The following is a 22,903-nucleotide window of genomic DNA, read 5'->3' as shown; positions in this document are numbered from 1 at the left end:
CTAAATGAAAAAAAAATCCCTAATTTGTAATGCCATTTACATAATGTCATAAAAAAATTTAAAGAAAATAAAGTGATCAGATAAGGAGAAATGGATCCAATCTTAATTATTATGTATTCGTCCACTGTCCTAATGCATAGAGAATGCTCAAACCAGAAGTTTCCTGGCCTCAGATGCAAGCAAGATTTTCAAAAAAAAGCTTTCAGTGCCAAGGGTCCTTAAACTTTGGTTTCTTCCTCATTATTACATCTCCTGTGTCTTTGGTTCCCCACAGGTGTCCAAATAATATTGAAGAAAATACCAATTTTCTCCAAACTAAACTGGAAGAGGGAGATATTAAGCCACTGTGCTGGATAACTCATCTGGCTGCACCGCTGAATATGTTCAACTATCTTAAAGTTAGCCAAATAAGTTTATCCGGTTAACATTAGCACAGCTCTATCGGCCAACCAGACTTAGCCAGATAAGTTATCCAGCTAACTCTAAATATCCAAGTTTGCCAGATAAATTATCTGGAAGTTGGCTCCTCCCCAGAATGCCTTCACCCTGCCAGACACTTAGCTGCTATCTGTTTAACTGAATAATTGGTTATCTGGCTAAGTGGTGACCATTCAGCGGGGCCACGTATTCAGCTGCCACTATTTAGCCAGACAAGTCCTAACTTATACAGCTTACAGGCCGATACAGTACAGTGCGCTCCGGTGGAGCGCACTGTACTGTATCGGCCTGTAAGCTGTATCGGCCTGTTAACAGTGCGCTCTGGTGGAGCGCACTGTTAACCCGCGATTGGACGCGCATTTTGGGCGCGCTAGCTTTACCCCTCATTCAGTAAGGGGTAATGGCGCATCCAAAACACGCGTCCAACCCCCCGAACCTAATAGCGCCCGCAACATGCAAATGCATGTTGATGGCCCTATTAGGTATTCCCGCGCGATACAGAAAGTAAAATGTGCAGCCAAGCCACAGATTTTACTTTCAGAAATTAGCGCCTACCCAAAGGTAGGCACTAATTTCTCTGGGCATCGGGAAGGTGCACAGAAAATCAGTAAAAACTGTTTTTCTGTGCACCCTCCAACTTAATATCATGGCGATATTAAGTCAGAGGTCCCGAAAGTTAAAAAAAAGTAAAAAAAACAGAAAAAAAATTTTGAAATACACCCACGGCTCGCGGGTCGACAACCGGACGCTCAATTTTGCCGGCGTCCGGTTTCCGAACCCGTAGCTGTCAGCGGGCTCAAGAACCGATGCTGGCAAAATTGAGCGTCGGCTGTCAAACCCGCTGACAGCCGCCACTCCTGTGAAAAAAGAGGCGCTAGGGACGTGCTAGTGTCCCCTAGCGCCTTTTTTTACCGCCGGCCCTAATTGTAATAAATTAAAATACTATATTGCGCGCACAGGAGAGTGGCCTGTGCGCGCGCCGGGAGAGCGGGTGCTTGCCCGCTCTCCTGCAATTTTACTGTATCGGCCCGATAGTGGTGTTAACTATTTCTCTTGAAGTTAATAGTGGACCATTGCTATTTTTGACTGCTGGCTCTCTGGCATACCTGCAGCTCACAAAAGATAACACTGACGCTGCTGCTCCTAGAACTGGTAGGTTGTTCTCTGCGCCTCCCATTTGTACTTCAGATTCACTGAGTTCTTCTGTTACTTTGAAAGGGTCCAGGCCTGAATGTAGATGTAGGCATTGTAGACAACTGCCCAGGGTACCAAATTCTGAATGCACCAAATACCTGGGCTGAAGAGGAGTCTGCTCCTGCTTCGTTTAGGGCCATATTCTGGCTGCAGCTCAAAGGAAGTGCCCCCATGGCAGTCTCGCTTATCCCTTCCCCTTCTCTCTGGTCTTGCTTATAGACACCAAAAAACTTAAATTCTAGAGAAAACTGGATTCTTTGCAGGTTGTACGATACCTTTTATTAGATCAACATAGGAATTGATGTTGCTGTGCATGAGCTCTTGAAACCACTTAGTATTTCAACAATACTCACAATAAACATCTTTAGGGCTGGCGCTATCTATTAAGCAACACAGGTGCCTGCCTAGGGTGGCAAGCTGCAGGGGGCCTGGCTGCACCACAGAGATGGTGTGCTCAGGCCTCAGGAAGAAGTGAAGAAGGCTGCAGTTGCTGTGGCAGGCTTGGCCTGCCCAGGAGCAGTACTGAAAGGGTAACTTGGAAGAAGTGTCCCTCTACCCCTTGTGTAAGGAAAGGTTCCCTTGAACTGTCTGGGTGAGTCATTTGGAGAAGAGAGTTCAAAGATAGAGAATGTAAGAAGGAAAAGGATCTAATTAAGTTTTCCCTTTTTCATTCAGTTTTATTAGTTTAATTTTTGAGGAGATAGCAGTAGTGAAGCATTTTGAGATCTCCTATTTTTCCACTTCCAACCATTATGAATCTAAGTAAATCTGGGGTGCTGCTGTTTTGATCCTCCTCAGAACCCCAAGATGAGATTTGGGCAAGGGTCTCTCAACCTAGCTTGATGGACTCTCTACCTGGGTAACATCAAGCTAGGTTGAGAGACCCTTGCCCAAATCTCATCTTGGAGTGAGTTTCCTCACTCCGAAGGTCAGCTAATCCTCACAAGAGACCACTGTTCTGTTCGTATGTCTCATGTACAATGTGAAAGCGGCCCCTAACCCCCTACACTCTTACCTAATCCCCACCTCGAGTTACTAGGTGGGCCTATCCTAGGGATACAAATACCTATCTATGGGATATGCTATTATGGCTAGTCTCTCTCTCTCTCTCTCTCTCTCTCTCTCTCTCTCTCTCTCTCTCTCTCTCTCTCTCTCTCTCTCTCTCTCTCTCTCTTTCTCTCCATTTGAATAAGGTGTAGCTAAATATCTGCATTATGGTGGTGCAATCACATGCAGTAAACATGTTAATGCATGTGAAAACACCTTACCACATTTTGAAAAGTGACCCCCTATATGTTACATTTACACATGTAACTTCTTTGAAACTTACCTCCATTATGAGTAGAACAGGCACTCTTACTTAACAGCAAGGCCTGTAGTAAGCAGCGTTCATACAAACTTGTGTAGAACAGTGGAACAAATGAAAGGGAAAAATAAAATAGTGGTACAAAGGAAATTATCTCACTGAATTTATAAGTCTATAAATAAATAGAATGAATTTTATAAAACACAATTGGAAAAGAGAAAAGCTGGGTATGAGAGAAAGAAATGGGATAGAAGTCTTATATACAATCGATATGAATAATTGCCAACAAAAGGTGTGGTGAGAAAGAAAAAGGGGATTTATTTATTTATTTATTTATTTTGGATTTTTATATACCGAAATTCTTGTAAGAGATACAAATCAATCCGGTTTACATGGAACAGAAATACAAATATGCCCTAGGCCTAAGTAGAGGACCTAGGTTATACATAAAACAATAGAACAAGAAAATTCCATACAACAGTTTGAACAGTAATTCAATCTCTCCTAGATATAGAAACATGCCAAGGGCTGGTATATAAAATACATTAGAAACTATGAATATATACATTAGAAACGGTTTGAACAAAATTAAATCATTTTATACAGTAAAATGAAGCAGTTTGAACTAAATTAAATCATCTTATACAGTAAAATGAAGCAGTTTTTTGTAAACGATTGAACAATGTGGTAGGGAGGGTAGCATGTGACAAGAATGTAAGTATGACAAGAAATATAACTGACATTAGAGAGGATAACTGGACTAAGTAAGTTCTGAACTGAGGGCTGCTGATCTCCAATTGGATTTTGCTTAAGTGACTGGGAAAGCTTGGGTGAAGAGCCAAGTTTTTAGCTTTTTTTTAAACACTGGGTGGCTAGGTTCAAGTCGTAGATCTGGGGGGAGCGCATTCCATTGGTGGGGTCCTGCAGCCGATAGAGCTCATTTCTTAAGTGAAGTTTTTGCAGGCGGTGCATACAATTTGCCTTTGTAAGCGTTTCTGATGGGTCTGGAGGAAGTGTGCGGTCGAAGTGGTGATTTTAAGTTGATGGGGGAGATGTTGTGAATTGCTTTGTGAATTATGGTAAGGACTTTGAAGAGAATCCTGTACTTGATAGGTAGCCAGTGTAGGTTTCGGAGAATGGGGGTGATGTGTTCTCTTTTGTTGGAGCTTGTGAGGATTCTGGCGGCGGTGTTCTGGACCAACTGTAGGGGTTTGATTGAGTTAGAGGGGAGTCCGAGTAAGAGGGAGTTGCAGTAGTCAATTTTTGTTAGGACAATGGATTGGATGTACATTTAAGTAAATTAGTGGGCAAGGCTGTAGGAGTAAGGGAGAGAGGAGAGCGTAAGGGTTAAGTATAAGCCTGTAGGAAAAGCCATGTTTTCAGTTTTTGCTTAAATTTTATTGGGCATGTTTCTTGCCGTAACTCCGGTGTCATATTGTTCCAACAGTTCGGTCCGGCTGTGGTTATTGCACGCTTCCTAGTTGACTCAAGAGTGGTGGTTTTATGTGTGGGGGTGTGTAGGGTGGCTGCATGTTGTGTTTTAGGGGTTCTGGAGTGTTTGTGTATTAGAGATAAGGTTTTGAACATGATTCTCTGCGCAATGGGGAGCCAGTGCAGATCTCTGAGTATGGGAGTAATATGTTCCGATTTTCTGGTGTTGGTGAGAATGCTTGCTGCTGCATTCTGAAGCATTTGTAGTGGTAGAATGGTAGTTTTGGGTAGGCCTAGGAGAAGGGCATTACAATAATCAACTTTCGAAAAAATGAGGGATTGCAGTACAGTACGGAAATCATGTTGGTAGAGTAATGTACTGTACTAGTTAGAGGCGAGAGGATAGACCCAAGTCAACTCACATGATACCCAAAGTGGTAAAATCTCCCATCATCCATAAGAAAGGCAAACCTTTTTAAGTGAAGTGGTAACAGGGCAGAACCAGGCTGCGTAAACGTTTTTTCTAAGATGGGAACATCCTGACAAGGAAAGGCAAGATTCAGAAGATCATCACAGGTCAGCACTGACAGACAAAACAATATTCATTTGCATGACATCAGTGAAGCCAAACTCCAGCAGATAAATCCTCAGGAAAGGAAACATCACATTCAAAGCAGCATCATAAAGATGAAATGTTAATAGCTCACACGGAAACAATCCCTGAACTCTCACTACTTATACTATAGCCAGAAGTTAGATTTGATCCCCAAAGCTGAGTGACGTTCTTTTTAAGCAAACTGTATCTTGGGATTTCAGAGATACTGGAAACTCAGGTTTGAAGTAGGAGAGCCAGAGAGAAAACTCTCTAGTCTAGAGTCTAGACCAGTGTTTTTCAAGCCAGTCCTGGGGTACCTCATAGCCAGTTTGGTTTTCAGGATATCCACAGTGAACATAAAGGAGATAAATTTGCATGCAAAGGAGGCAGTGCATGCAAACCTATCTCTTCTGTATTTATTGTGGATATCCTGAAAATCTGACTAGCTTGAGCATTTCTGGTCTGGACCAGGGATAGGCAACTCTCGTCCTTAAGTGCCACAAGCAGATCTGGTTTTCAGGATATTCAGAATGAATATGCATGAAATATAGTTGCATGAACTGCTTCCATTCTTTGAAAATATATCTCATCCATATTCATTTTGGATATCCTGAAAACTAGAACTGCTTGCGGCTCTCCAGGACTGGAGTTGCCAATCCTTAGTCCCAGGAAATCTCAGCCCAGTCCTAACCACATCTAACCAGTCAGGTTTCCAGATATCCACAATGAATATGCATGAGACAGATTTGCCTGCATTGCTTCCAATGTATGCAAATCTATCTCATGCATATTTATTATGGATATCCTGAAAACCTGACTGGCTAGGTGTGCCTCGAGGACTGGGTTGAGAAGCACTGGGTTAGGGCATTTATGCCATAACATGGCCAAAAAGAAGCCACCCTTCCTAAATATTCAATAGTACACATAATTAATCAGAAAAATTTAAGGGGATAATATTCAAATTGTTTGCATTGATGCAGTCTGTTCATACTTTTCACCTGCTGTCACTGAAAATTTCCACAGGTACAAAGTAAGCACAGTCACTTGTGCCTGATTTTTGTGCAGATAGAATTTTGCTGGAAGAGTATGTGCATAGATCTGAAGATGTCATTTATGCACATACAGTATTTTTCCCCCCCAACCTAAACATTTCGCCAGAAACCCTTCCTCTCAATGTGGCTAAAAGTGAACGTTGCAGAACATCATGCAGACTTTTAGCTACATTGGGGGAAGGCTATTTTCAGACAGCTGATTTACCCATGGAAATCATTTTGAAAATTACCCTCTAAGAGCATCCTGTGCTTACACAAATCCATCATAATATACATTGGAACAAATATCTACAATAGGCACAGGGCTGTCCCTATAGATCTCAAGTGAATTACTCATTCAGTTTATGATATGAAGATATAACCGTGACTGAGTTACTGTATGAACTCAGTCAAAGGTGGACTAGTAGATGTGGTGTATTTGGATTTTCAGTAGGTGTTCGACAAAGTCCCTCATGAAGAGTCTTCTAAGAAAACAAGCCTTTCCCGAAACTAATATCCAAGGAGAGATCCTACAGCAATCAAGCACTCCAGAGTCTATTATCCATTGAGAGACCTTACTGCACAATGTAAATAAATTCCATAAAGAGACATTACTGCACAATGTAAATAATCTAACTCTGTAAAGATTTATATTTATTCTTGTCTATTCTTGTCTTCTTCCTCCCCCAGTTTCAACAACCTTGTTATATTGTAACTTTTTTACTTCCTCTGCACTGGTTAAAAAGAACAATGTTATTGCACCCCCCTGTTATTTGTAAACCGGCATGATATGATTGTATCATGAATGCCGGTATAGAAAAGCTTTAAATAAATAAATAAATAAAATAAGATAAATAAAACTAAAAAGTCATGGGATACGAGGCGATGTCCTTTTGTGGATTGCAAACCGGTTAAAAGATAGGAAACAGAGAGTAGGATTAAATGGTCTGTTTTTACAGTAGAAAAAGGTAAACAATAGAGTGCCTCAGGGATCTGTACTTGGACCAGTGCTTATTAATATATTTATACATGGAAAGGGGTATGATGAATGAGGTGATCAAATTTGTGGATGACACAAAATTATGCAGAATAGTAAAATCTCAAGCCAATTGTGATAAACTGCAGGAAAATCTTGTGAGGCTGGAAGACTGGGCATCGAAATGGCAGATAAAATTTAATGTGGATAAATGCAAAGTGATGCATATAGGGAAAAATAACCCTTAGGTTAGGTTCCATAATAGGAGTTATCACCCAGGAAAGAGATCTAGGCATCATAGTGGATAACACATTGAAATCGTCGGTTCAGTGTGCTGCGGCAGTCAAAAAAGCAAACAGAATGTTGGGAATTATTAGAAAGGGAACGGCGAATAAAACGGTGGATGTCATAATGCCTCTGTATCGCTCCATGTTGAGACCGCATCTCTAAAAAGATATAATTGCGATGGAGAAGGTACAGAGCAGGGCGATCAAAATGATAAAGGGCATGGAATAGCTCCCCTATGAGGAAAGACTAAAGAGGTTAGGACTTTTCAGCTTGGAGAAGAGACGGCTGAGGGGGGATATGATAGAGGTGTTTAAAATCATGAGAGGTCTAGAATGGGTAGATGTGAATCAGTTATTTACTCTTTTGGATAATAGAAAGACTAGGGGGCACTCCATGAAGTTAGCATGTGGCACATTTAAAACTAATCAGTGAAAGTTCTTTTTTACTCCACGCACAATTAAACTCTGGAATTTGTTGCCAGAGGATGTGGTCAGTGTAGTTAGTATAGCTGTGTTTAAAAAAGGATTGGATAAGTTCTTGGAGGAGAAGCTCGTTACCTGCTATTAATTAAGTTGATTTAGAAAATAGCCACTGCTATTACTAGCAACAGTAACATGGAATAGACTTAGTTTTTGGGTACTTGCCAGGTTCTTATGGCCTGGATAGGCCACTTTTGGAAACAGGATGCTGGGTTTGATGGACCCTTGGTCTGACCCAGTATGGCATGTTCTTATGTTCTTATGACTTGAACAGGTTAATGTAAATCAGTTATTTACTCTCTCAGATAATAGAAGGATTAGAGGGTACTCCATAAAGTTAGTAAGTAGCTCATTTAAAACAAATCAGAGAAAATTCTTTTTCACTCAGGGGCGGATTTTAAGAGCCCTGCTCGCCTAAATCCGCCCAAAACCGGGCGGATTTAGGCGAGCAGGGCCCTGCGCGCCGGGAAGCCTATTTTACATAGGCGTACCGGCGCGCGCAGAGCCCCGGGACTCGTGTAAGTCCCGGGGTTCTCCAAGGGGGGCGTGTCGGGGGCGTGTCGGGGGCGGGCCCGGTCGTCGTGGCGTTTCGGGGGCGTGTCGGCAGCGTTTTGGGGGCGGGTACGGGGCGTGGCTACGGCCCGGGGCGGTCCGGGGGCGTGGCCGCGCCCTCCGTACCCGCCCCCAGGTCACTGCCCGGTGCGCAGGAGGCCCGCTCACGCGCGGGGATTTACGCCTCCCTCCGGGAGGCGTAAATCCCCGGAGAAAGGTAAGGGGGAGGTGTAGACAGGGCCGGGCGGGTGGGTTAGGTAGAGGAAGGGAGGGGAAGGTGAGGGGAGGGCGTTAGAGGATTCCCTCCAAGGCCGCTCCGATTTCGGAGCGGCCTTGGAGGGAATGGGTGTAGGCTGCGCGGCTCGGCGCGCGCCGGCTATACAAAATCCATAGCCTTGCGCACGCCGATCCAGGTTTTTAGCAGATACGCGCGGCTCTGCGCGTATCTACTAAAATCCAGCGTACTTTTGTTTGCGCCTGGAGCGCAAACAAAAGTAGGCTATTCGCGCTCCTTTTAAAATCCGCCCCTCAATGCATAATTAAGCTCTGGAATTCATTGCCAGAGGATATGGTAACAGCAGTTAGTGTATCTGGTTTTAAAAAAGGTTTGCATAAGTTTCTACAGGAGAAGTCCATAAACTGCTATTAATCAATAAGGAATAGTAGCTTGGGATCTATTTAACATTTGGGTACTTACCAGGGGACTTGTGACTTGGATTGGCCACTGTTAGATACAGGATGCTGGGTTTGATGGATCCTTGGTCTGACTCAGTATGGTATGTCTTATGTTCTTATGACAACTATTTGGAATATATGTAAAACCACTAGATTTGATATATTATAAATATTCACTTAAATGAGAGACAATCCATCTCCCAAACATAGGCTTTCATTAAGATGGATGAACATGATGGGCAGATATATTTATTTATTTACTTCAGATTTATATACCGCCTAGTAACATTTTTAGGTGGTTTACAATAAAAGTATCCACAATTAATATAATCAAAATAAAACATAGTTAAATTATATATAATATTGTACACAAAACATACTAGATGATACATACTACATAATCAACAAAAATCATCTTAATCACCACTCCATGAACAAAAGACAAAGGGCCTGATTTTAAAAAGCATTTACTCGAGTAAAAACCAGGTTTACTGGAGTAAATTCACTTTACTTGAGTAAGTGGGTTTTTGAAAATTGCTACAATATATGCCATTGACTTGTCTATAGGATTTACTCACATAAGTGCACTTTACTTGAGTAAATGGCTTTTGAAAATTGCTACAATAGTAGCTACATTTACGCATGTAACTCGTTTTGAAAATTACCCCCCAAATGTTCTTATAACTGTTTCAGTACAATAGTAGTAGTGCCTTGTGTTCAGCAATTTTATATGCTATTTATTCTGGATCAGGTAAACATCCGTGTTTACTATCCAGGCAGCTAAACTTTCTCTCCAATCAGTCTTCAAAACAAAGATTCTGTAAGTTTGAAATTATTTATTGTACAGGTAAATTGTACTTACAATTGTTGCATTTCAAACGTGAGCCCTAGGCAAGGATCTTTGGTAACTGGAGTCGAGGTAGGAGAAGGGAGAAGGGAGTCTCTTGTGTTGCAGGAGTTGGTTTATGGTAGAGGTAGGAAGCATGAGGAATATGAGACTGATTTAGTCCTTAGAAGAAGGCAGTAAGAGAGAAGGTAAAAATCCCGATCGTTTCAGGGGGTATTACACTTCTAACTTCATGATGTCCCTGAGTCTTTGTATTTTTTTGAAGGAGTAAACAACCAGTTCATATTTACCCTCTTTATTCCACTCATGATTTTATAGACCTTTATCATATCCCCTGCCAGCCACCTCTTCTCTGAGCTTGACAGCCCTAACCTCTTTAGCCTTTCCTCATAGGGAAGCTGTTCCATCCCCTTTATCATTTTGGTTGCCCTTCTCTGTACCTTTTCCAGTTCAACTATATCTTTTTTGAGATGACTTGAACAGAAATGCATACATTACTCCAGGTATTGTCTCACAGTCCCACTGTCGCTCCATATGACCTTGGACAAGTCACTTTACCCTCCATCGCCTCAGGTACAAACTTAGGCCTGGATTTATCAAAATGCACTAAATATCGCATGCAATAGGAAAAGGGGTGTGTTTTCTGTTAGTAGGCAGTTTATTGCAATTAATACCTATGTGAAGCACTATCTTAGTGCAAATTGCAATAACTTTTTTGCACTTTGTGATAAGTGCCAGAATTGATGTATTTCCTACATACAACCACTGGGGGGGGGGAGAGAGAGAAAGAGAGGGAGAGAGAGAGAGAGAGCACCTAGGTATTTATATCTCTATGGAAGGCCCACCTAGTAATTCAAGGTGAGGTGTAGGGGTTAGGGGCCACTTTGACATTCAAAGTGAGATGTATGAACAGAACAGTGCTCTCTTGTGAAGATTTGATGACCTTCGGAGTGAGGAAACTCACCCAAAGATGAGATTTGTGCAGTATTCTCTCAACCTAGCTTGATGTTACCCAGGTAGAGAGTCCATCAAGCTAGGTTGAGAGAACATTGCACAAATCTCATCTTTGGGTGAGTTTCCTCACTCTGAAGATCATCAAATCTTCACAAGAGAGCACTGTTCTGTTCGTACGTCTCACTTTGAATGTCAAAGTGGCCCCTAACCCCTAAACTAACACCTAAACCTCACCTTGAGTTACTAGGTGGGCCTCCCATAGAGATATAAATACCTATCTAGCATGAGAGCATTATGGCTAGGTTCTCTCTCTCTCTCTCTCTCAGCCCACTTGGCCAAAACATCCTTCTCATTTGCATCACACCAAACATTATGGTGCTTTCCATGCATTAATAGCATTTTTGCATGCAAAAACGCCATATAGAACTTTGATAAATAACCCCCTTAGATTGTAAGCCCTCTGGGGATAGGGAAGTACCTGAATGTAATCCACTTTGAAGTGCTGAAAAAAGTGTGAAAAGCGAAATCTAAATCTAAATAAAATAAATAAAAATCATCATGGAGCGATGCACAGGCATTCTCTGTTTTATTCTCCATTCCTTTCCTAATAATTCCTAATATTCTTTTCTCTTTTTTGAATGCTACAGCAAACTTAGCCAAGGATTTCAAAGTATTGTCCATGATAACACCTAGATCCTTTTTCTGGATGGTAACTCCAATTATGTAAGGACCTTTATTTTCAAGTTTTATTTTATTGTTCTTGGTTATAACTAACCAAAGGACAGAAAATCAGTGGAAAAATGTCTCTTTTTTTTCCCTCCAATGATTTCCTCCTGTTGTTGGCTATAATAAACACTGATAAATTATTTGTCAAAATAAAATAAAAACTGAAAATGAAGGTCCTGACCAATTTGGAACCTAACATTTTATAACTACAGTTTGGATTATATTTCCCTATGTGCATCATTTTACACTTGGCCACATTAAATTTCATGTATCATTTGGATGCCCAGTCTTTCACTCTTGCAAGGTCCTCCTGCAATTTCTCACAACCCAACTTGTGATTTAACAACTCGGAATAATTTGTATCGCCTGCCAGTTTTATCACCTCACTCATAGTTCCCTTTTCCAGATCACTTATAAATATATTAAAAAAACAACATCCCAATACAGATCCCTAGGGTTCTCCACTGTTTACCTTCCTCCATTGAGAAAATGGACCATTAAGTCCTACTCTCTGTTTCCTATTTTTTAACCAGTTTGCAATCCATAATAGGTCATTGCCTCCTATCCCATGACTTTTTATTTCTCAGTAGTTTCTCATGGGAGATTTTGTCAAATGCCTCCTGAAAATCCCAAAACACTACATCTACCAGCTCACCATTATCCACATATTTATTAACCCTGTCAAAAAAAAGTAACAGATTTGTGAGGCAAGACTTCCCTTGGGTAAATGCAAACACTACAGGCTTTAAGGTAGACTATACTATAATGGTTCCAGAATTAGCAAGGTCCTTATGTATGGATGAGAAGGGTAAGTCTATTGGGACACAGATCTGCCATCTGGTAGTTTAGAAACAACTGAAAGCTTTAATTTTTAAGGTTAAGGGCAGAAGGTTCCATCAGGGGCAATGTCTCCAAATGGGTTTGTTTAGTGCATACCTTGACAGGAATGAGCCTTATTCCTAAGCTAGGGTATGTTTGGAATGATCTCAGTCTCTCAAATTGACTGCTACTCTCTTCTCAATATGGGCCGGATTTTCAAAGGGTTACGCGCTCATATTATAAACTCGGGCATACATGTGTGTGCGCCGGGTAGCGCGCGCACCTTTTAAAATCTACCCCTAATTTCATTGTGCCAAAGAGATCCTGCTTCTGGAGTCACATGATCTAATATGGATAAGGAACATATCAACATTCACCTGGAAGTTCTTTTTAATTGAACCAATGGTGTCCAATATAATTGGGGCAATTTATATATCTTTCTGCCACAGTTTCTTGGTCTCTACTTGCATCCCTAAATACTTGAGGATTTTCTTTTTCTCCATATTGTTCACAGGAGAGTCACTTATTATCTCTATCAATATTCTTGAGTTTTTTAAGTTTACCACAATGTATGGTTTTCTGACGTCAAGCTTTTTATCAGTTGGAATGGAAATGTCTCAGGTGATCTCATTCTCTACATTTCTCATTCTCTTTAATGCTGTCAGGGATGTGATCCCATTATTTTTCTGATACAGCAATGAAAAAAATGCTTTTATTTACAGTTTCCAGTGGATGAGTCTTTCTGTACAGAGGTCTTCTGATATAAGCATGTCATACCCATCAATGAGATGCATAACCATTTCCAGTTTTGTTTTACAAAATCTGCATTTGTCTATTTTACCATTTTTTATCTGCTGGCTTTGAACCATCTTGTCCTTAGTCCACTGCCCTGTGCTGCAATTATTAATCTCTCATCTCTAAGTTTAAGTTCACCATTTCTGCATAATTTTGATCTACATAAGGTTTCTGAAGTAACCTTTTGTATTTTCCACTGTATTTGTGCTTTTGCCAATTGTTTTTCTTGTTTGTTGGTCTGATTTAAGAGTTTTTTTTCTCATGTTTTTTTTATGCCTGAAGGCTTATAATGTAGCTCTATATGTGTAATTTACTTCTATAAGATCCACACCAACTTCAGCTCTTGTGATGTACAATCTCAGCATACACTGGTTCTTATAGATTAATTGATGAGCATGGAAAAGTTTTCTTGTTTTTACATCCAGTTTTTCAAGATCTTTATATGGTCGGTCTATGGTTTCAAAGCTGTATGAGAGTATGATTGCAAGCTGGTTGATGGGTTGTATCTTATTCTGTGCTGTTAAAGTCCTTTTCAATATTAGTTTTGGGCTACTTAGTACATTCTGATGATCTTTTCTCTCAGTGATCTGCTCTGGATTGTGACGCCTTTCTTTACTTCTATATATTTATGTACGACTTCCTGCTCAAGTTTCTTTTTTACAGTCTTCAGTCAGACAGAGAGATGTTAATAGCTTTACACACTTTTCTTCTAAGAAAAGCTGCCTTTGCACATTTGTCCAAGTCAAATGTCATCATGATGTCATCTGAGCAGCTCTTCACTATGCAGAGTTGTTCTGCTAAATGACCATCACAGGAGCTGTAAATTTCAAGTCATATACAAGTAGTAGGCGAGATGTTATCTGTGGGTCATTAGTATCCCTAGGATTAAGGCTAAATCCATAGTCTAAGGAGTTAAAGAGAGTACTCAGCAGATTTAGTGCTGGACTAAATAAGAGTGGTGACAGAGAATCTTCCTGACATATTACTTGCTGGATCTTGATGTTAGACATGACAAATTGTCCATCTTCATAATTAGGAATGGCATGTAGTCGGCCACATTTTTATGGTGAACTTGATGTAAGTTGATAAGTCCAAGATTTACTCAATATATTTCAAAGCATGAGTTTGGGATGATATCAAGAGCTTTCTTATATTCAAACTATGCTATGCTGAGGTCTTGATTTTTCTTATAGCTGGAAATGATGGCTTTATTCAGCATCAACTGGTATTTGGTTTCTCTTTTTTTACCCTTCTGTTCTATCACCATTATGTTATTAGAATTGATGCCATTGTATATTCTAGCTGCATCTATTGCAGTGAACAGCTTGTAAATCATTAGGTAGGCAAGTTATTGGTCATTTTTGGGGATATTAGTTGGGTCTCTCTTTGAAAGGAGTGTTTTTTCTGTTATTAGCCATTGTAGTATTAGCACTGGCTGTCTAATCAATTGGTTTTTTAAGTTTGCCAGGTCTTGATGAAGAAATGTTAAACATTTGAGCCAAAAATTGGTCATTCCATCAGGGCCAGGCTCTTCTAACTTGGGACTCTTCTTAACCTGGCTTCCAGTTCTTGTGTTGTGCCTTCAGGCCATGCCATAGTTTTGATGTTTCCCATTTTCATACTTTTTGGTATGCTAGGTGCCATTTTACTTCTCTGTTGTGCTCTACAGGATCCTTCTATAAATTTCTCCAGAACTTTTCTGTTTCATCTTAGATTAGTGGTGTTTTAACAGCATGAATGTCATTCCCCAGTTCCCTGTAGAACTGCTTTGGGTTCTCTCTGCATGTTTTATTTTTGTTTCTCTTATTTCTGTGTAGCCTCACTTTTGGATATGGCCTGTGCAGGGATGGATTCCCCCTCTGAGCACAGATTTCTGAGGGGAACTATTCCTGTGAACAAAGAAACACACTGAAGTAAAACAAACTGCTTTTATTTTTGCAAGGACCGTGATTGCATTAAGAAAGTTGTGCATAAAAGGTTAAACACATATACAAGGGCAGATGCCCATAATCAGGTCAAACCAATTTTACAATAATTTTCTGTCCTTAGAATAAAAAACTGTGAATAGTGTATAACTTTGTATTTACTGGTACCAAACCTGGTATACCTTTAAATTATCAGTGAGCTCACTATAACCTTCAAGGTTTAACTACACACTAATCACATGCATCAAATAGAGTTGTCCCCCAGCTGCCTACAGGTATGTGCTGTGATGCTTATTGTTCTTTAACCCACAGGGATTAGCAGCTCTGTAATGCTATTGATCTTCTGAGGATAGCAGACAACAGTGATGCAAAATGCAGACTCAACTTGGATGAGCAAAGAGGTGCCCCTGGGATATGATGATGGACCAGGGATTCAAGGGTTAAAGTTGAAACAACACAGAAGTTAGATTGAGTTTTAATCCACAGCTCATAAATCAGCACAGGGCTTAGTACCCAAAGTCTCCTTTCCCATCAGGCCGATTCAGTACAGTGCGCTCAGGCCGAGCGCACCATTACCCCCATTTGGACACGCGTTTTCGACATGCTAATATTACCCCTTATACAGTAAGGAGTAATAGCATGTGGAAAATGCACGTCCAACCCCCCCAAAACTAATAGCGCCTTCAACATGCAAATGCATGTTGATGAGCCTATTAGTCTCGCGCGATACAAAAAGTAAAATGTGCAGCCAAGCCGCACATTTTACTCTCAGAAATTAACGCCTGCCCAAAGGCAGGTGATAATTTCGGCTGGCACAGGGAAAGTGTACAGAAAAGCAGAAAAAACTGCTTTTCTGTACACCCACCAATTTAATATCATAGCGATATTAAGTCAGAGGCCCCAAAAATAAAAAAATAAAAAAAATTTGCCTGTGGCCCGCGGGTTGGAAAACAGACGCTCAGTTTTGCTGGCGTCCGTTTTCCGAACCCGTGGCTGTCAGCGGGTTCAACAACCGACGCCGGTAAAATTGAGCGTCAGCTGTCAAACCCGCTGACAGCCGCCGCTTCTGCCAATAAGGAGGTGCTAGGGACGCGCTAGTGTCCCTAGCGCCTCCTTATTAGCGCTGGCCCTCATTTGCATACTGAATCACGTGCCCAGGAGAGTGGCCTGGGCGCGCGTTGGGAGAGCGGGCGCTTGCCTCGGAGCGCCGGCTCTCCCGCACATTTTACTGAATCGGCCCGCATGTGTATTAGAAAAAAAGTACTCACGCTTACAAGGACTACTGATCTTCTATCCAGGAGCCTTTATCCCACAAACATTGGGGCAGATTTTCAAAGAGGTACGCACGTAAGATACGCGCGTACCCCCCGAAAACCTGCCCCAAGTTCCCCCTGTGCGCGTCGAGCCTATGTTGAATAGGCTCGACGGTGCGCGCAAGCCCCGGGACGAGCGTTAGTCCCGGGGCTTTCCTGGGGGGGCGTGCCGGGGGCATGTCGTGGGGGCGTGTCGCAGCGGTGCATCATCCAGGGTGGGGCCACGGGCGTGGTTCTGGCCCGGGGGCATTTCGGGGGCATGGCCGAGGCCTCTGAAATTGCTCCCGGGCCGGGGAATCGTGCAGCTGGGGGGTTTAGATGGGGCCGGGGAATGGTGTAGCGGGGGGTTTAGATAGGGCTGGGGGGGTGGGTTAAGTAGGGTAAGGGAGGAGTGGAAGGAAAGTTCCTTCCGAGGCAGCTCCGATTTTGGAGCGGCCTCGGAGGGAACGGAGGCAGGCTGTGCGGCTCGGCGTGTGCAGGCTGCCGATTTTGCACAGCCTTGCGTGCACCGACCCTGGATTTTAAAGGATATGCGCGGCTAAGCGCGCATCTATTAAAACCCAGCGTACTCTTGTTCGCGCCTGGTGCGCGAACAAAACTATGCACAAGTGTATTTTATTAAAATCTACCCCATTGTCTACAGCAAATAGCTCTCCTGTATAGAACTGCAGCGGTCCAGCAGCAGTTCTCAGCTGAAAACATAACAATTACAGCGGAGGCACTGCACTCCTTGTGCAGCACATCCCAAGCTCTCTGTTTCTCTTGCTGCCCAGTCTAAACAGGATATTCACTGTGAAAAATTCCTACAGAGGACAGCAGAGCTTTTTGAACTGAGTTAAAAGTCAGCACATCTGTTGCTTTCTCTGTCTCTCTCCAACTGCTCTTCTCACAAAGCCCAGGCAGAATTGAAACTCCTCCTCTTGCACTCATTGGCTGTTAGAGACATGTGTTCTGAAGCATAGTGCGGTGATGTAATGACAGGATGAGGTAGCTAGGTTGTTGAGGTCTGCAGAGGTTTCAAAAGTGTTAAATTGTTAGCGTCCTAGATGCTCTTCTGTGACAGGCACAAAGACATAATGTGGCTGCATAAAGAGCAAGGTAAGGGGCACTAAATCTGTTTTCTCCGTAGCACCACAGCTTTTGTGCTTCTGCTGTTATTTTCAATTTATTATTTGAGTATTTGAGTCTTCTATTAGTGCAGCATGTTTCAGCTTGCTGTTTTGGATTTTTCTCATTATTATTGGTGTACTTGATCAGAGCTGTAGCCAGGCAATTTGGTGCCTATGGCCAAGTGAAAATCTGCGCCCTCCCTCTTTACACATCACATGACACCACAAGTTGGGAGATTCTGTTAAATGTTTATACAGCAATGTCCATGGCCAATGCAAGGGTATTAGAGGCCCTAGGAAAACTTTACAGCCTTGAACTCCCACACCATCACACCCTCCTCATACACAATTAAAAAATTATGCATTTATAATACAGATTTTACATGAAAAAGAACATTCAAAGCACAGTCTTCTGAGGTAAAAATATCACTGATAATATGTATATTATATTTACATGCACTGCTGAGGTGCCAGCCAGAAAACCCTGCAAAAAAGCAAGAGATGCTTGGAATCTATATGGTATTAGACCAACTGGAATGGGCATGATCCTCAGAGAGCCACAAGAAAAAAGAATTTCTATATAAAAATAGCACTAACTGCCAGCACTCAAACAGCAACAACCCTACCTATGAAACTTAATTTTATAAATATTATACCAGGCCTAAAATAGTAATACACTCCTATTAGGAAAACAGAACAAGCCAAGCTGCTATAGATCCCTACACAGAAACTGCACACTAACAGAATAACTCACTTCTGTCACACATGCAAAACCCAGATAGATCCTCAAATACAGAATAAAGAGACCATATAGTATAAATAGAAAAGTACAGACAAAAACTGAACTGGAAACTGCAACAAGCCAAATTCTGTATGCACTGCAACAATGTAAAAAACAAAAACATTTGGGCAATATTCAATAAAAGTCTCTTTTATATATACTGATCTCCACTTTTTCGTTACAAAAACATTACCATTCCTCATAAAACAAAATTTTTAAAACCATACCAATAAAATGAATAATTCAAAATAATTAATAAATAGAATAACACTCAATAATTAAAAACACAAATAAAAATCTTCCAAACATCAATAAAATATTTCAAAACAGACACATCAAATAACACCCAACAATTAAAGGATTTTAAAAAATCCCCTGTTATCCATACTTGGAACTTTTGATTTCTAGATGCCCTGAAATTGTCATGGATTAGCAGGCAGAAGATTAACTGGGGTAGTTGTGCACACACATGCTCCCTCTCATACACACACATGCTTCCTCTCTTATACACATACATGCTCACTGTCACTCTCCCAAACACATGCACGTATGATCTCTCTCACTCTCCCACATACATGCTCTCTCTCCCACACACATGCACACATGCTATCTCTCACTCTCCCACATACATGCTCTCTCTCCCACACACCTGCACACATGCTATCTCTCACTTTCCCACATACTTGCTCTCTCTCCCACACACCTGCACACATGCTATCTCTCACTCTCCCACATACATGCTTTCTCTCACTCTCCCAAACATACACACATACTCTCACCATCCCACACAAAGTACACCCGCTCTCACTCTCTCACACACATGCATACATGCTCTCTCACTCTCCCACACACATGCTCTCTCTCTCACTCACTTCCTCCTTGATGTAGCAGACAGCAGCAATCTCCTTCTTCAGCTCCTGTGGCCAAGGGAACAACTTCCGACCCCGGGGCATTGGACTAATTCTGGCAGGGCACGCTTCTCTTCCTCAGCAGTGTGGCCCCACCGAAATTGTCGGTGTGGTAAGCGCTGCTTTAGGAAGTGGAAAAGCAACCTAGCCCCGCCAGAATCAGTAGCGTTGCCAGCTGGGCCGTGCTGCTTTTCCACTTACTAAGGCCACACCGACCACACCGTCAATTTTGACGAGGCAGCGCTGCTTTTCTTTTGCTGAGGACCCGCTGGCAGCCAGTTGCACTGCTCTTGTTGGCGCTTTTTGGTAGTGGCGCCTATGGCCGTGTTGGCCATTGGCATGCTTTGGCTCTCTACTTGATCCTTTTAGTGACTTCTCTGCTTGTAAAGTTTTTATCTTTATACATTTTTCCTAAGGAGGAGTTGTTAGCTTTCTCCTTTTCTTCTGGCCTTATGTCCTTTTTGATAGAACTCTCTCAGTAATTACTTGTGCCGCACAATATTGAATTTAATATATTTCTGTAATATCAATAGGAAGTTCCTTTAAGTAGGCTAGGAGTAGCCTAGTGATTAGCACAGAGGGTTGCAAATCAGGGAAACCAGGGTTTAAATCCCACTGCTGTTCCTTGTGATCTTGGGCAGTCACTTTACCCTCCATTGCCTCAGGTACAAACTTTAGATGGTACCCGGGGCAATGGAAATTCCTATAGCACCTGAATATAATCTGCTTTGAAGTGCCTGAAAAACTGAATATAAATAAATGTTACATCATGCTTTTTACTTTGGATGTCATGTTTAATTTAGGTAATCTTTCCTCCTGGACTCCAGCATGTCGGGCTGATATACTGTGGAAATAAAGTTCTTTGACTATACAGCGATCGTACTTTTTTTGGTCACTCCAGTATGTATATACATCTCCAATTAAGCTAGGAACTCAGCCACAAACATATCAATCTTCTGCTCTCTTTCCTGCTTTCCCTCTTCACTGTGTGTCCTGGCCTCTCTTATACTACTCTTGTCCTCCTGCGTTGTACCCATATCTTTCACTGGTATCTCACCCCTAACCTCTGACAATTGCTCTGGTTATTTCAGCACTTTTCTTATGGTGCTCCTTGGGTATTCTGTCATCTCTCCTCTGGGGCTTCTCTCCAGATCGCCTTTTTCTCTTGCTGTATCATCTCTCAGCTGTTTTAAGATGTCATCACTTAGCTATTTCTGTTTTATGATTTGTTTAAATCAAGATCTTAAATTTCCATCAGTTGCCTTTTGCAGTTTTTCCTTTCATATTGTTGCTTTTTCTTCCATTTTCTGTCATGTTCTCTGTATAAAAATACCATAAAAACAAGGGGAAACCCTACAAAAATCAAACACATTTTTCACATAGATTCTGTAGAACTCAGCATCAGAAAAATGGTGTCCTCTTAAGTTTATATCCACTGCCTCTCGCCACACAATGGGCCTCAAGCGGTATCAGCGACAACCACCTTAAATTTCATTCATGTGCCAGTTCGTTGAATATGCATAGAAAACTAGTTTATTAAGGATTTTATATATAAAAAAAACACTAAGATCATTCAAATACCCACTTAAACAAAATGAAACGTTGAAAAAAAAACCCTCATCTTAAGCAGACGCGCCTTTTGCAACCTCACAGCTAACACCAAAAAATGAAAACCCGACATGAGTTCACGTTTCGGTGGACAATGCTGCCTGCTTCAGGGGTGACCACTCAAACTGGAACAGACCTGAAGTTTAATTTGTTTAAACACTCATCCAAAAGCCTGCACATCAATTCAAAAACGGCGACTGATCTCGGCAACATATCAGTAATAATCTGTATATCCTACAGATTTAAATACAAGGTTTTTGTCATATCAACTTTTCATCTTCAGTGGTCCACCTAACAGTAGTTTGCCCTCTTAATATTGTCATTAGCTCCTGTGCTCTGCCTAATGCTGCAGTGGATCCATGAACAGGTTCACCATGGCCTATAACTGTATCAAGGGCATTGTCTTTAATGGAAGAGTCTGCACTGTGGCTGCCATCAACATTAGCCCTAGTGTTGAATCTAAGGTTGGATACCTTTTTTTATTCTAAATGATGTGCAATCAGTATGAATTTCTCTTTTTCTTTCCTTTCATACGTCAGTGGTAGAGGTCACCTTGCTGAGATTTGGCCTAGATATTATACAAGGAGGTTGGGTATTTGCCAGGTTCTTATGGCCTGGATTGGCCACTGTTGGAGACAGGATGCTGGGCTTGATGGACCCTTGGTCTGACCCAGTATGGCATGTTCTTATGCACTGGGGTACTCAGCACGACCTGGCAAGAGAAATTTGCTCTATTCAATTATTATCTCCCTCTCAGACTGTTGGTATACAGTTCTGTCATTTTGGTATTTTTGGAGCCTCTGAAGGCTTTAATCTTTAAAATCAAGAGCAGGCTGTAAGTATAGGCTTCTACTTCCTATTTATGTAACTCTCATAATATGATAGAGATCATCTTATGCCAGTTGGGGGCAGACAGTATTACTCAGCATTGCTCTGTGGTCGTACATAATTAACATGAGTTAACGCCTCTAACACAGTAAGAGTCTTCTGTGGCACGATGTCTAGGATTCATAGTACGACCTGTAAGTTCAGGTCTAGGGAATGCATTTAGAGATGCTGCTTTGCACCAGAGTTTCTTAATACTGATTATTTATTTTACTTAGATACAATCTGTTGAAAATGGAGCAGATACCACCTCGCCAGAAACACCCGAATCTTCTGCATCCAAGGTACTCAAAAAAGGTATGATATTTCCCTTTAATTGTATTTCCTGAGACTACATCTAAAGGGCACAGTAAAAATATTGTAGCATGCATGTTAAATGACTATTTATGACCTAGTCACTACAATAATGAAACGCAGAATGTGCATGGTTAAAAGAGCCACGCGAAAGGGAGTAATGACCCTTTAATGAGTAAGTGCTCTGCAACTTTAAATCTCCCATGTTAACTATCTCTAAATGCAAGGGTCTGTATTCACAGGGGAGCTCCCAACAAATCAAAATGGACCTTCACGGTCCTCTGAACCCTTCCCTTCTGATATCAAAAACTGACTCTATAGAGTCCCTCAATCACAACCTATATCACAAATTGGCCATTGGAGCCCTCTGATTCCTTCCTTCCGCTCTGCCCCCTTCCCCCGTTTACAAAAAATTACATCTGTGGTGTGATACACTGTGAAGCAGGGCCAAGCAGTGCTATTTTGAGATTGGCTATTTTTCATAGGAGGTTGCTGAGAGAAATGTGGGGCCTATGGTCTATTTTTGTTTTGTAGTCAGGTGGGTGGAAGGGAGGGATTTGAAGGGGAGAAGAGTACCCGGAGGCTATTTTATATACAGTAACAATGGGAGTGGGAGGGAGGGAATGAGGGGACAGAGGACATCTAATATAGTCAGGATGCCCTGAAGGACCAGTTTGTGATGTTATGGGGACCCTGAAAGGCCATTTGATTTTTCAGGGGAAGGGAGACCCTGTGAACAGGACCTCCCTCTTGTGTTCTTGCTGCATCCGCTGGCTTGCTCTATTAGAAGCCTTCTTGTGCAATGCACTTTACTTCTCCCTTTCCTCAAGTTGTGAGGACCTGGAGAGACCACAGAGGTGACTTAGGAGCCAGGGGAGATGGAGCCAAGCACTGATGCCAATGCCTATGCCATCAAGTGGTGGGGGACACTGGCATTACCATGGGCTTGCTGCTGAAAGTGGCTTGCTACCAAA

General features: G+C 41.7%; 1 protein-coding gene across 6 annotated transcripts in view; it reads left to right on the top strand.

The window, feature by feature from the left end:
- Window positions 1–22,903, top strand: part of LOC115087513 (dynactin subunit 1-like) — a 281,663-nt gene that overhangs the window by 61,410 nt on the left and 197,350 nt on the right. For all 6 annotated transcript variants that reach the window (XM_029594829.1, XM_029594819.1, XM_029594856.1 and 3 more), the window contains one exon: window positions 21,854–21,932. In XM_029594829.1, coding sequence (XP_029450689.1) covers window positions 21,854–21,932 — 79 coding nt within the window. The remainder of the gene's footprint in view (window positions 1–21,853; window positions 21,933–22,903) is intronic.

The sequence above is a fragment of the Rhinatrema bivittatum genome, chromosome 1 (genome assembly GCF_901001135.1).
Source record: "Rhinatrema bivittatum chromosome 1, aRhiBiv1.1, whole genome shotgun sequence".
Lineage (NCBI taxonomy): Eukaryota > Metazoa > Chordata > Amphibia > Gymnophiona > Rhinatrematidae > Rhinatrema > Rhinatrema bivittatum.
This window is presented reverse-complemented; position numbering and strand designations above follow the sequence as displayed.